The 13,325-nt window shown below is 43.2% G+C and overlaps 1 protein-coding gene across 1 annotated transcript in view; it reads left to right on the forward strand.

Moving 5' to 3' along the window:
• The first annotated feature begins 11,179 nt into the window (after positions 1–11,179).
• CD6 (CD6 molecule) overlaps positions 11,180–13,325 on the forward strand; it is a 38,863-nt gene continuing 36,717 nt past the window's right edge. Inside the window, exon 1 of the mRNA XM_063292889.1 lies at positions 11,180–11,244. Coding sequence (XP_063148959.1) covers positions 11,190–11,244 — 55 coding nt within the window. The 5' untranslated portion in view covers positions 11,180–11,189. The remainder of the gene's footprint in view (positions 11,245–13,325) is intronic.

The following is a 13,325-nucleotide window of genomic DNA, read 5'->3' on the forward strand; positions in this document are numbered from 1 at the left end:
TTCTCCACCACTTCAGAATCTTCATTGTCAATTCTAAAGCTAGCTGTTGTACCTGCTGTCATTAATTTGATTTTCTTATATTTAATTTTAGCCCCATTTTTTCACTGTGTTCCCTGACTGTCATTACTAGAGCTGACACGTTATTTGCATTTTCAGCTATCAGAGTAGAGTCATCAGCAAGTTAATGATATTTTTTCCTCCGATTTTAAACCATGCTCACCTTTTTTCAATCCAGCTTCCCTCAGTATCTATTCAGCAAATTGTCTGAATGAATAAGGAAAGAGTATACAGCCTTGTCTCACTCCTTTACCAGTTTTGCCATGTTTTGTCTGGAGTATGGTTTCCTGTCCTGTGTCTAGGTTTCTCATAAGGACTATGAAGTGTTCTGGGATATCCATCTGTCAGACTCCCCAATCAAATGTTCCCAGGACATCTTATCGGACTCGCATCCACCTTCAAGCAACCCGTGTTAGCAGACTGCGAGTCGCCGTTCTGGTCATTACACCATCTTTTTAAGGACATTCCACAGCTTGATATGGCCAATGCAATCAAAGGCCTTTCTATAATCAGTGGAGTACATATTGACTTCTTTGTATTCTTTGGCTTTCTCAATTATCCATTAGCAACAATGTCTCTTGTTCCTCAGACTTTCCTAAAATATGTCGGATGATTCTAAGCATTATTTTGCTAGCATGTGAAATTAGGATATAATATAATAGTTTGCACACTCTGTTAAGTCTCCTTTCTGGTAATGATATGTAGATTGACCTCTTCCAATCTACTGTCCACTGTGTTGTTCTCCAGATTTGCTGACAAAGCTTGCTTAGCACCTTTACTGATTCTTCTGTTGCTTGCCAGATTTCTATAGATATTCCGTTAATTCCTGTACTCTTTTGATTTGGTAATGACCAGAGTGTTAATCTAACTTCAACTTCTAGTCCTCGAACTTCTTGTAAGTAAAAATATTTTCTAAAGCAGCCTTTCTCAACCTTTTGACCCTGGAGGAACCCTTGAAATATTTTTCAGGCCTTGGGGAACCCCTGCACATTCAGGCTCAAATAAAGGCCAGAAGTTACAAAATTATTACATTCGTTTCATGTGTAGGCCTGTATATATGCATTAACAGTGTTCTTAAATGAAAAATAAAGAATGAAACTGACCTCTTTAATGTGAAGTTGCCTGAATTTGAAATAATTTTTTAAATAAACCATGATCTCCCAGGGAGCCCCTAGGGACCTCTCGTGGAACCCTAGGGTGCCACGGAACCCTGGTTGAGGAACCCTGGGCTAAAGTATCATGAATGTTGACATCTCTGCTGTACAGAATTTTAGTATTCCATCTTTATTTGATCTTTTTTGAAGCAGTTTTTGAAAGTTACTATTTGTTCTTTGGTATCCTTTGTGTACCACTTCAAGGTTTGAACTTTCTGCATTCTGCACTTTCTTTGTTTCTTTGTGTCCATTTCCATCTTTGATGTCTTTACAGATGTCATTTAATACTGCTTCTTGTCTCTTCTAACAGCTCTCTGACATTCTTTGTTAAGATCCTTTCTGAGAACTTTGCCTTTCTTGGCTTTGGCTTCTCTTCTTTTTCTGTATTTGTGCCATTTGTTCTGACATCCCCTTTGTTTTCCTCTGTTTCTTGATCTTTGGTGGTCTCATTTGAAACTTGTACCTTTGATGGCCTGTCTTTAATAAGAGATTTAGCCAAGTGATGTTGTGCCCTTAGATTTCCTAATCTTTTATGCTGGTCAGGTGTGTGTGTTAAAATTTCACAGAGAATAGATTGACACACACAGCAAAAACAACAAAACATTAACAAGTGCAACTATACCAGTGGAAGTCCCTCTGCTGGATGGTTCCTTTTTTACATCAAAAATCAAAATTAAAGTAAATTAAAATCCACCCATCTCCTTGCCTCCAAGTTGTAAAACATTAAGTGTCTTCTATCCAGCTTCTTTTGCCTTTGCCCACCCACCAGAGAACAAAATAGATAAAAATCCCATCCTCCCCCTCCCAGAAACATAGGGATTAATTTATATTAAAAAATACTTCTGCTGCTGCCTTAACTCTTGATTCTTTTTTCTGACTCCCAACTAAAAAAACCCAAGATGAAACTGAAAATCTTAATCCTCACTTAGGAATCCCCCTACACAATTTATTTACATTCAATTGCTTCCTCTACTGCCTTAACTCGTCCTCATTCTTCTTCTCATTATGCTCAAGATAACACAGGTAAAATCACTACTTTTAAATCTGTTAAAATCACTACTATTCCAATAAGACAGAGCACAGCAACATGAAAAAGATCAGTTTTTCTAACATAAATGTGCATTTTGAAATCAATACGAACTCTAAAGTGCATGTTTCTATGGTTGAATGTATTCTCTGAGTTTGTAATGTCCTACATTGTAATCACTAAATATGACTTATTCCAAAAATACTGTCCTACATTTCAAGATTTCATGCAATGCACTGCCAACTCAGCCATATTTCGTAGACAACATACAATATAAGGTGCTCTTATATGGTATTCAATATGCCCTTCCAACTTGTAGATATAATTAAAAATAGGCATTGGCCAGTTGAATTACTTGTTCTTTTTATTAACCTCTCCTACTTTTTTAACAAGGCAAAGGCATTTGACTAAATTAAACTTAATGAGGCATTTATAAAGGCAGCCATTGCTAGAGGCTGTTAAATGACAAACTGGAAGATGTATAATTCAGGCTGGGTATTAACTACAGTGCCTCCACACGCTCAGCTCTGGGTGATGAGTAATTAATACATAATCAGGAGTGACATTTGGGGGATGGGAATGAAGCCCTGGAGGGGCAATGTAAGACAGCTGTGAGGTTACAGCAAGGATGGACATATGGGAGAGGCTAGGTTACAGATGCAGGCGACAGAGATTTTCTGTTTTGTGGTGCAGCACGCAGCGGGAGCCAATAAACGTAATTATAAGGTTACATGTCCAGTAAAGTTCTGCTATAATCAGTAAGGCCAATTTAGCCACCTTGCAGATTCAGTACATAAGGTGTCTAAGCAGGCTGTTTTCTCTCTTTCTGCTATTGCTATTAGGCCTTTCAAAGCCAAAGAGATTGGAAAATCAAGCATGACGCTTGATAGTGGACTGACCCTTTCTCCCTGAATCTGTCTTCCTGAAGAGAGTCAACAGTCCAATTCTTAAACGTTTTGCTTACAGGGGAATCAATCATTGTATTTCTTATAGTTAAAAGTGAGGAAATATATCAGATTCAGATATTTATTAGAACTGATCATACCTGCTGATCTTTGTGATAGATTAAGCTCCTTCACAATTTCTGAAGTTGGAAATAATCTATTTTGCTGCTGAATGTTGACTTCTAGATCTCCTTTGTCATTGATCAGTCCATCTTTTAGAATAATCAGATTGATCCCCAAATGGCATTATTAACCCTTCCCTTATAGTGCTGTTTCCTTCTTATGTAATTTCTGAGTTTTTGAGATGGGTTGTCACCACATTTCAACTTTTTCCCCCTAATTCAGTTTGTGACCTACAAATTGAATGATGGTGCTTATTCTTAATTTCTCATTGCCTTTTAAACAAGGTTGTAGGCTGAAAGTTTTAAAACAGGAGAGACTGCCCAGACTTGTAGAGTTCTGAAAAAAGCCATTTGAAACATGCTGTTTTGAAATTGGAAAACCAATTATTTCAAACAAGAGGAGGAAGGGAGGCCTAAAGTAAAGCTTGAGAAAAGCTCAGGAGATGTTTGCTGTTCACATGTTGTCTGACCTTAATCCTGGCAGTCACATTCTGAACTAATTTAAATAAGAAAGATGAAGTGGGTGGGGGGAAACATCTGACATGGAAGTAGCATTCCAAATCACCACTTGGCAAAGGCTGCTCTTCATTCTGGCTGAGTTACATCCAAACAGCTTGATGCTGTCAAAGCAGATTCTATGTAACTGGGGATGTGTCCCTGCTGGTACAAAACCTATACTCCTGCATAGCACAGAACTAAAGTAACGATAGCTGCACTAATAATTGATCTTTAGATAATTTGGCAAGGAACCATCCCAGTCATGAACTATTGTGCCAATATTGTACCTACATCTGTTTCATGAAGGCAGAAGTCAAGCAAATTTACAAAACAGGACTGGACAATGCCAGTTACCTGCTGCAATATGATTCAAGGTGCGCTGGATGTGCACCACTTCAATCTGCATTTCTCTGAATTTATAATCCAGCTTTCCCCAATCTGGTACTCCCCAGATATGTTGGACTGTAACTCCCAAAATTCCCAGTCAGCAGGACGATTGGTCACACTGGGTGGACAATTCCTGAGTTGTAGTTCAATGTATCTAGAGGACAACGAAATGGAAAGAATTGGGACAGGCAGAAGAAAATGTTGATGTTATGAGTTCTACTTTCCATATCTCACAATGTTTCCATTTCTTCTGTGTTGCACATTTTTCTATTAAATACTTCAAAAAGGTGTTTTTCCTCTCTCCAAACAAGATTTCTCCACTCACAGTGTCAAGACTAGATAACTGAGGCAACAGATCTTCGAGTTAAGAAGCAGACAGGCAGGTAACCAGGCAAGAAGGAATGCAGATGAACAGGCAAAATATTAAATCAATGGTGTGAATGCCTAGTAGGCAATTGCCCTGACTGAGCTAATAGATCATAATCAGAATCTTTATAGCAGTAGGGGGGTTTTGTAATAAATTTTATTAAATTTCAAGAAAAGAATAAAAGCTACAAAAAAACCAAAAAACTACAAAGTAAGGGAAAAAAACCTTTAAAAAGTGCAGAAACACAGTGTCAGGGCCAGCCTCTCTTCGCAATAAGACACAGACTCACTTAATGGGTATTAAGGATTTCTGGTTTATTGGAATGATAGCTGACAGATCGAAAAACGGGAACGGGGTAGGTAGTGTGGGGGTGCCCCTTTTATACCCTCCTGTATTGCCCCGGGCTTCCCCACCCCTCAATGCCCCGATCCCTCTTGATGGGATCCTTGATGGCTGCGTGGGCGTTTTCCCCGGTGTCCTCTTTGTCTTCCTGCAACGGTTGAGTTCTCCGGGGCACCATGTGCTCCTTATCTTCACTCCTCTGACGTCTCTCTTTTCAGTTGTTGATGGGATCATGGGTGTGGGTGTCTTTGGGTGCTCGTTTTAATCCCTGATTGGATTATCTTCTTCCCCCTTTTCCTTAATGATCATGATCCACGTTGTGAGGCTCTTTGTGCCTTGCAACGAGGTCATGACATGCTGCCCCCCCAAAGATGTTCTATGGTGCTGGTTTCTCTGGGTATGCCTCATGGAACTGTCTTGTTAGTTGTCTAGCCATGACGTGTTGTGCCTGGACCCACTCTGGGTGTGAGAAATGTTTCCATCTCACGAGGTATTGGAGTGTTCCTCTTTGCTTTCTTGAGTCCAGTATTTCTTTTACTTCAAAATGTTGTTGGTTGTCTATCATTATGGGTGGGGGTGGAGGTTCTTCCGTATGCCATTTGGATGTGCTCGTTGGTTTCAGTAGTGCACAGTGAAACACTGGGTGGACCCGTCTCAAATTGTAAGGCAGTTCCAATTTGAACGTAACTGGGTTGATTACCTGTATGATTTTAAAAGGTCCGATGAATTTCGGTGCCAATTTCTTCGAGGGTTGCGAGGTCTTTATGAACTTAGTGGAGAGGTAGACCCTATCTCCCACTTTGTAGTTCGGTGCCTCCGCCCTGTGGTTGTCCGCATATTTTTTGTACGTTGTTTGTGCGTCTGCTAGGGCCGTTTGGATGATAGGCCAGGTTGTTGCCAGCTGTGCCGCCCAATCGTCTGGTGAGCAGGGCAGGGTTTCAGGTTGCGGCAATTCTGGTATTGGTACAAAGTCCCTTCCATAGACCACCTTAAAAGGGGTGTGGCCAGTGCTCTGGTGTACCGCGTTATTATAGGCCACCTCTGCAAAAGGTAGTAGGTCTACCCAGTTGTCCTGTTGATAATTTATGAATGCCCTCAGGAACTGTTCAAGTGTTGAGTTTAGGATCTCTGTTGATCCGTCCGTGTTTGGATGCCACGCAGTGGACAGTGCTTGCTTGGTTCCGATTAGTTTTAAAAATTCCCGCCAAAACTTTGACGTGAATTGTGTGCCTCTCTCTGGGGCTCCTCGCAAGGTCGTCGTCCCGTCGCTCGGGGGGGAGGGCGGGGTGTTCTCCCTCGGTCGGGCTCCTGGATCCAGGCTCCGCCGTCGCCGTCGCCGCCCGCCGGGTCGTCCCTCCGCCTCTCAGCCTGGCGCATCTCCCGTCGTGGGGTGGGCTCCTGGGGCCGGACGCCGCCGCCGCCGAGGTTGTCCCGCCGTCTCACGTCCGGGCGCGCCTCCGCTCGTTGGGTGGCCTCCTGGGGTCGGGTCCCGCCGTGGTCGCCGCCGTCCGCTGGGTCTCCACCCCGTCTCGCCTCCCGGTGCGCCTCAGGTCGTCGGTTGGGCTCCTTGGGTCGGGTTCCGCCGTCACCGCCGCCCCGCTCGCCCTGCCTCCTTTCGACCGGGGGTGCCTCTGCGCCGCCTCCGTCGCGGAGTCCCTGTGCCGCCGTCAGCTGTTGGAGCATCTGCCGCACCGCCTGCATCCCTTCCTCCAACGCGTCGAGCCTCTCCGCCGTCCCCGGCTTCCCGCCGAGGTTTTCGCCGCTCCGCTCGCCCTCGCCGTTGGCCGTGGTAGAGGACGGATCGTCCCTCGATCCCGCCGCGGTGCCAGGCGCGCCCTCGCCTTCGAGCGCCCAGGGTGGCGGTTCGTCTCGCGCTTCCTCCAGGGTTGCCTGTAGGCTTGGAGAGGGTCCCCTCGTCTCGCCCCCGGTGCCTCGCGGGCTCCGGGGCGCCGGGGTGGGTCCCTCCCCCGCTGCTTCCCCCCAGCTGGGTCCCATACTTACCGGGGCGTTGCATCGCCCGGACCTCAGCTGCATCCCGCCCTGCGAGAGCGGGGCTTCGTCGCCGGGCGCCGAAGGGTTGTGCCTCCTCGGTTCCTGGTTCTCCATGCCTGGCTGGGTCCCTCACAAACGTGTTGGATAGGTACCAGGTGGAAAAAAAAAAATTTTTGCGGTTCCCGTTTTTATGTCAGGGCCAGCCTCTCTTCGCAATAAGACACAGACTCACTTAATGGGTATTAAGGATTTCTGGTTTATTGGAATGATAGCTGACAGATCGAAAAACGGGAACGGGGTAGGTAGTGTGGGGGTGCCCCTTTTATACCCTCCTGTATTGCCCCGGGCTTCCCCACCCCTCAATGCCCCGATCCCTCTTGATGGGATCCTTGATGGCTGCGTGGGCGTTTTCCCCGGTGTCCTCTTTGTCTTCCTGCAACGGTTGAGTTCTCTGGGGCACCATGTGCTCCTTATCTTCACTCCTCTGACGTCTCTCTTTTCAGTTGTTGATGGGATCATGGGTGTGGGTGTCTTTGGGTGCTCGTTTTAATCCCTGATTGGATTATCTTCTTCCCCCTTTTCCTTAATGATCATGATCCACGTTGTGAGGCTCTTTGTGCCTTGCAACGAGGTCATGACACACAGGATTTTTTTTTAATTTACAGAAAGGTGTGGCTTCTGACTTTTAACAGCAAGGATATATAACATTTCCATAATCAATCTCTTACTCTATATTAAACCAAAACACCACATTATTTCTGTAGGTCATTCCACTTTAACACATAATAAAAATCACTAAGTGCAGTTACTCCTCTCCCTTATATTAAAATGAAGAAAAAAATTCATATAAACCTCCAAAAGATAGAACATATTTAGTTATTCTCTTCTTACCAGATGAACATTCTTCAACCCTTATCCCACTTCAAAATAAACCAGAGCAGTTACATATCCCCACAATGTACACTGAGTTTTCCTTTTAAGAAAGTCAAACAGCCCAACTGCCCCCTTCAAAAATTCCAGGTTCTTTTCATGGCATTCCACCGAGATCAATACTTCTGTCTTGCAGATCACTCTCTGCCTTAGATTTCTCCAACTCTATTATCCAATCTTCAATGGGATGATTCCAAGTATTCTCCTTGATCCGGAGAATGTTTCTGGGCTTCAGCAAAGCCTGCCTGAGCCCAAAAAAAGCCAGCTCCGCCCACCGAAACAGCGGACACAGCCTCTCAGACCGCCATTACCACCGGAAACCTCAACTTTATAGCAGTGTTTCTCAAACTTGGGCACTTTAAGATGTGTGGACTTCAACTCCCAGGATTCTCCAGCAAGCATGCTGAGGAATTCTGGGAGTTGAAGTCCACACTTCTTAAAGTGCCCAAGTTTGAGAAACACTGCTTTATAGGTTCAGGAGAAGGTGAACCTTCTTGGCTTTTGGAGCCTTTCCTCACCAGCCAAACAGCAAAACCCAGTCACTGCTGGTCTAGTTATCTGTTGTCTGGAGTCTTGTTCCTACTTTTTGTCACCTGGGACTGGCTAAATCAAATGTGTGTTGTCCACTAAGGCAGTGGAGATCTTTGAAAAATATGCTTTGCTTTTTGTAAGGCTTGAGCAAAGTGCTGCTTCTGAAGCAAAACTAAAAAGCAAAGTGGAGTCCCACTTCTAAACTGCAAAAGGGAGTGGGTGGATTGCTTTGCTGAATACCCCTTTAGCACATGTCTAGCATCTGCACAGAAAAAACAAGCTCCTGATATTGAAAGAAACCAGGCATCAGAACAGACTGCCTCTACTTGAACTTTGTATGTTGTCAAGGCTGATCACCAGCCCTCGACAATTCTGGGTGGATGATCATTGGGCATGTCAAAATTCTTCACTGTGGCAGATTCTGGCCAACGCACAAGGCAGGGATATATGGAAGTGGGGAACTGGCTGAAGAACAACCGGTGGCATGCGCCTCCCACCGTTCTTTTATGTAAGATATACTCTTTATGTCAACGTCACCTGGGCATTAGAATCTACCAGTTAAAATCAGAGTTGGTCTGGTCATATGAATCTAACTCCCTTAAAAGTCAGATTGCAAAGAGGCAAAGTTACCATGTTTTTTCCCACCATGGTTCTATGACGAATAGGAAATAAAAATGGTTAATTGTAACGCTTAAACCAGTGGGCTTACACTATTTAGAACCATGGCCTAGGAATGAGAGAAGATTGGTATCAGGAGACCAGAAGGTAACACTGGGATTTTCAAGCCATTCTGGTGATGTTGTAAATCTCTTCTGAGGAAAGCCTCTTAGACATATCTGACTGAAGGGATTCTTCTTGTTCTTTAAATATTAGCTGTGGGAATTTGTTATATATGAACACAGCATGGGTTATTTTTATTTATTTATTTGTCCAATTTATACAGCCGCCCATCTCATCCAGTGATTCTGGGTGACGAACAGAATTAAAATAGACTAAAAACCATAAAGAACATTATAAAAATTAAAATACAGGCAGCAGAGAAACAACAACCCAAATCACTAACACAACCAAGAAGTGGGTTCCTGCACGCACTTGGGGCCCCAGGCCCAGAAGCAGAACCTGGAACCATTTAACAAAATGGCTCAAGCAGTTTGAAAGAACTCACTGACATAAGTGCCTCCTTTCCTGTTTTATTTATTTATTTGTCTTCTGCATGAACATCCTATGGGAAATGTGCATTGGCCAGATCCATGGCTTTGGATGTATGTAGCATATGGCTTGCAAATTCTGTCACATGGGTTTCTCTTTGGATATTACAATAGGATTCCAAAAAGTAGAACTGTACACTACACCCAGTTACCAGCACCTGTCCTGAGATGAAAGCCCATCGGTTATAATCCAATAATGATAGTGCAATTGGAAATTCCTGAGCATTGTTCATTGCAACTCAGTGGCTGCATCTTTCATATTCAGCTCTGCTGCACCCCTCCCCGCTTTCAATCAAACCCATTCTATGTTTCTTCCCCATTGCCCTTATCCATTCCAAACGTGTGGAGGATTTGCAGAAAGGGGACCTTCAGCGAGCCCTCTAAATAAGTTAACCCAGCAAATCCTGAGCAGAGCCAGACAGAAGCATTCCTTGGGCTTCCAAAAACAATCTGGGAGGGAGGGATGCAGCAGACCATCCCTCCCCAATACTGGAGTGTGAGTGGTATCTGGGACTGAGGCACCCAACGGAGAAAAAATTGGGCGGTGAGGAGACAACAGAGTTTCTCATAGCTTGTAATATGTTAACACTGCTTTGCACTGGCCATTGTGCAATAGACAAAGGTGTGTTCAGGAGCAGGTGGATAGAACATGTATAGGGTTCAACCTGTCAACCTCACAGCTTAGCCTTCCCCCATGTATTTCTGTAGTACTGATAAAATCCCATTAGAGGGCAGCATTTCAAAACTTCCTGGGATTATGTGCGGAGGACTAGAGGCCAAAGTTAAAATTAAAACTATATGGTGACACTCTTTGTGGCATGTTGTGTTTTCTGATTTATCTGGTTAAAAGCACCAGATTAAAAGCCAGTGCATGTGCAGTCCACTGGAAATTATACCACAAAAAAGGAAATCATTAAGGAGGAGGGATTGTGCTGACTTGATTTTATTCAGTAGAGCTGAGGGATCTTAAGAAATTGCCAAAAGACATTTCAGCTTGTCTTCAAGTGCCCATCTTTTTCAACTAGCGACCAAATGGTTTCTGTTGAGTTTTATGGCAGGGAATTAGGGGATATCAAATTAAAGAGACTATGAATCAGATGACAAACATGTAGAAATAGCTGGTTCAAAAATAATGCACAGAATTTTATAATTTCATGATTGACATCAACCATCTTCACTGAAATTCAGCCCATCAAAAGAAAAGAGAAAGTGTTCATTGTGGAAGAAAAACAATAGCTGAATCTTGCAGTTCTGAGGAAAAGAACAATATAAAGCTATCAAGGCCTTGGTTTTTCTTTCTCATTACACTCTGGTTCTCCTGGAGGGAGTCCTAATGCTTGCTGTGTAGCATCTTGATCTCCAGTATCATTTCATAAGGGTTTTATTTTGTTTCTCGCTCCACCCTCCGAACGCTGTTGTCTCATTCTGCTGTGTTTTTCAGCTTCCTTGAGCTGCCACCAAGACCAGGACCATATTGACAGATTCTTGACAAGTGAAACCACAAGTGAGTGTGAGATTTTGCTATATGGAAATTAGGTACAACGTCAGGAGAATGAAATACACAGCATGCTGGGGGATTTTTCTTTGCCCAGCTCTGAAGATCTTTGTTTTAAATATACACTCAAGAGAAATGGATCTGGTGGAGGTGCTCGTTATGACCCTTTCCCTAATGGCAGTCAGAAAAGGTACCTCTTTGTTCTTGCTTAGTTCTGGGTCTTCATTCCTCTCCTTTCAAACTTTCTGTTTCTTTCTTCAGCTTTTTCTCAAGGACCTTTGGGCAAGGCCTCTGCTCAGAGCCAGTGTGTCTCTCTGCTTATTATTCAGATCTTCTCCTTTGGGCCTTGCCTTTTGTGATGAAGTTGCAATTTCTGCGGACTTGTTGGCATCAGCAACACTTTGGGATAGAACTTGAAACGTAGAGCTGCTGCTTCTCTGTTTCTTTGTTCTGCTCAAGATATAATTAATCTGATGAGATTCCGCATAGATGGCATGGAATGGTTCCTGATTAACCCCATGCCAAAAGGGATGGGAAGAGACTCTTTACTCGTTCCATCCGTAGTTCTTAAATGGCCCTCCAATAGCTACAGAAGTGAAACTGAAAAAGCAATTCAAGTAGCCGATAGATGACAAGTCTCCCACCCAGCCCTTAACCCTCAATATTATTTCACTGGTCAGAATCCAAACATCATGTCAAATGTTGCTCTTCTACCCAGAAGACAAGATCCATATTAGGAAAGTGGAAGAAGCAGCAGGCTACATTCTTTGGAAAGTTAATATGTAAAGAGGTGTGTCGTAGAGCCCCTTATTGCAGGGACCGCTTAGGAGCTGCTTAACAACATAAAAGGAACTCTAATGGTTTGGGGCAAGGATCTATCTAACCCAGCACCACAGCCAACAAACTATTTCTGGAAAGTGCACAAGCAGGGGATCTCAGCCATGATCCTTCTCCTCTCCCACCACCGCACTCCTAATTTGCCCCTGTCTAAGGAATCAGAAATCCAAGGCAGGCTCAGCTTGAGCAGCCACTCAGGAATAGCTGCTGATAGGTTTGTTCTCTGCTATGTGTTTGTTTAATCCCCCTTTCAAAGCTATTTAAATTTTTCGGAGACAGTAAATTCCTTAAGGGACCATTTTCTTTTGTCCTGAATCTAATGCCAGCCGATTTTGATAGGTGATTCTTTGATAATAATAGAAAAAGCAAACATTCAGTTCAATTACAGACTTTCAATCTTCCACCATGTGTGCCTCGTCCACTCCCATAGCGATCATTTTTCCAAACCACAAAAACACTGTATAATAATAATTAATAATAATAATAATAATAATAATTGGCTCTAAGCACTCAGTCCCTTTGTTCTCCTTCTCAATTATTTCATTTTCATCCTTTTCTGAATCCTCCAAAGCATGGGATCTGTTGGCCATATTTGCTCTTTTGCACTGGACTGTCCCAGATTTCTCTTTCCTGGTAGTTCAGATGAGACAGAGGGAGAGAGAGAAAGAGAGAGAGAGAGAGATCTGTTAGGAATGAAGTTAGGAGTTTCGTTTCTGGCCCAATTTGCTTCACTTCACTGTGGTCATTTTATTTTTCACAGTTGGGAAGGAACCTTGTAGAGGTTCTATCATTGGACAGGATTTTCAAAATTTCAATGCATTAGATGTTTTCTACAAGCTTTGTCAATACGTGCTTACCCGTACTGGCAACAGCACTGGCCCAAATAAGATCATTGGAGGACCTCAACATTTGCTTTCATTATGACAATTCTCTTTATCTCCCCTCTTTGCTTTTTGTACTTTAATAGTTATGAATCCATAAAGCAGAAATTGATGTTATCCAGATGTTGCTGAATCACAACTCCCAGCAGCTCCAGTCCCCCTGGCTAATGGGAGGGGTTGTTGGGAGTAACAGTTTAGTCGGATCTAGAAGACGGCAGATTCCCTACCATTGCATTATGCTATAACTGCACATTCCGTTTTTTATTTCATTCACAAGGAAGAAGGAGAAACCATATGACTACGCTTAGGATCTCAGCGTAACATGAACTGAATTTAAGAACACTGTTCACCTCTAACATATGCGCTGAATGATAAGTAATAACAGGGCCATTTCAGTGTTTGCAGCCTTTTTAGAAGATAATACTTCCCTTGATGATTGCATGCACATTCATCTTGTATGGTTCTTCAAGGACAACATTTAAGGACAATAATTGCTGAATAAAATAATAAATTCAGTAAATTCAGTATGCTATGAATTAAATAATAATTAACT

The sequence above is a fragment of the Candoia aspera genome, chromosome 1 (genome assembly GCF_035149785.1).
Source record: "Candoia aspera isolate rCanAsp1 chromosome 1, rCanAsp1.hap2, whole genome shotgun sequence".
Lineage (NCBI taxonomy): Eukaryota > Metazoa > Chordata > Lepidosauria > Squamata > Boidae > Candoia > Candoia aspera.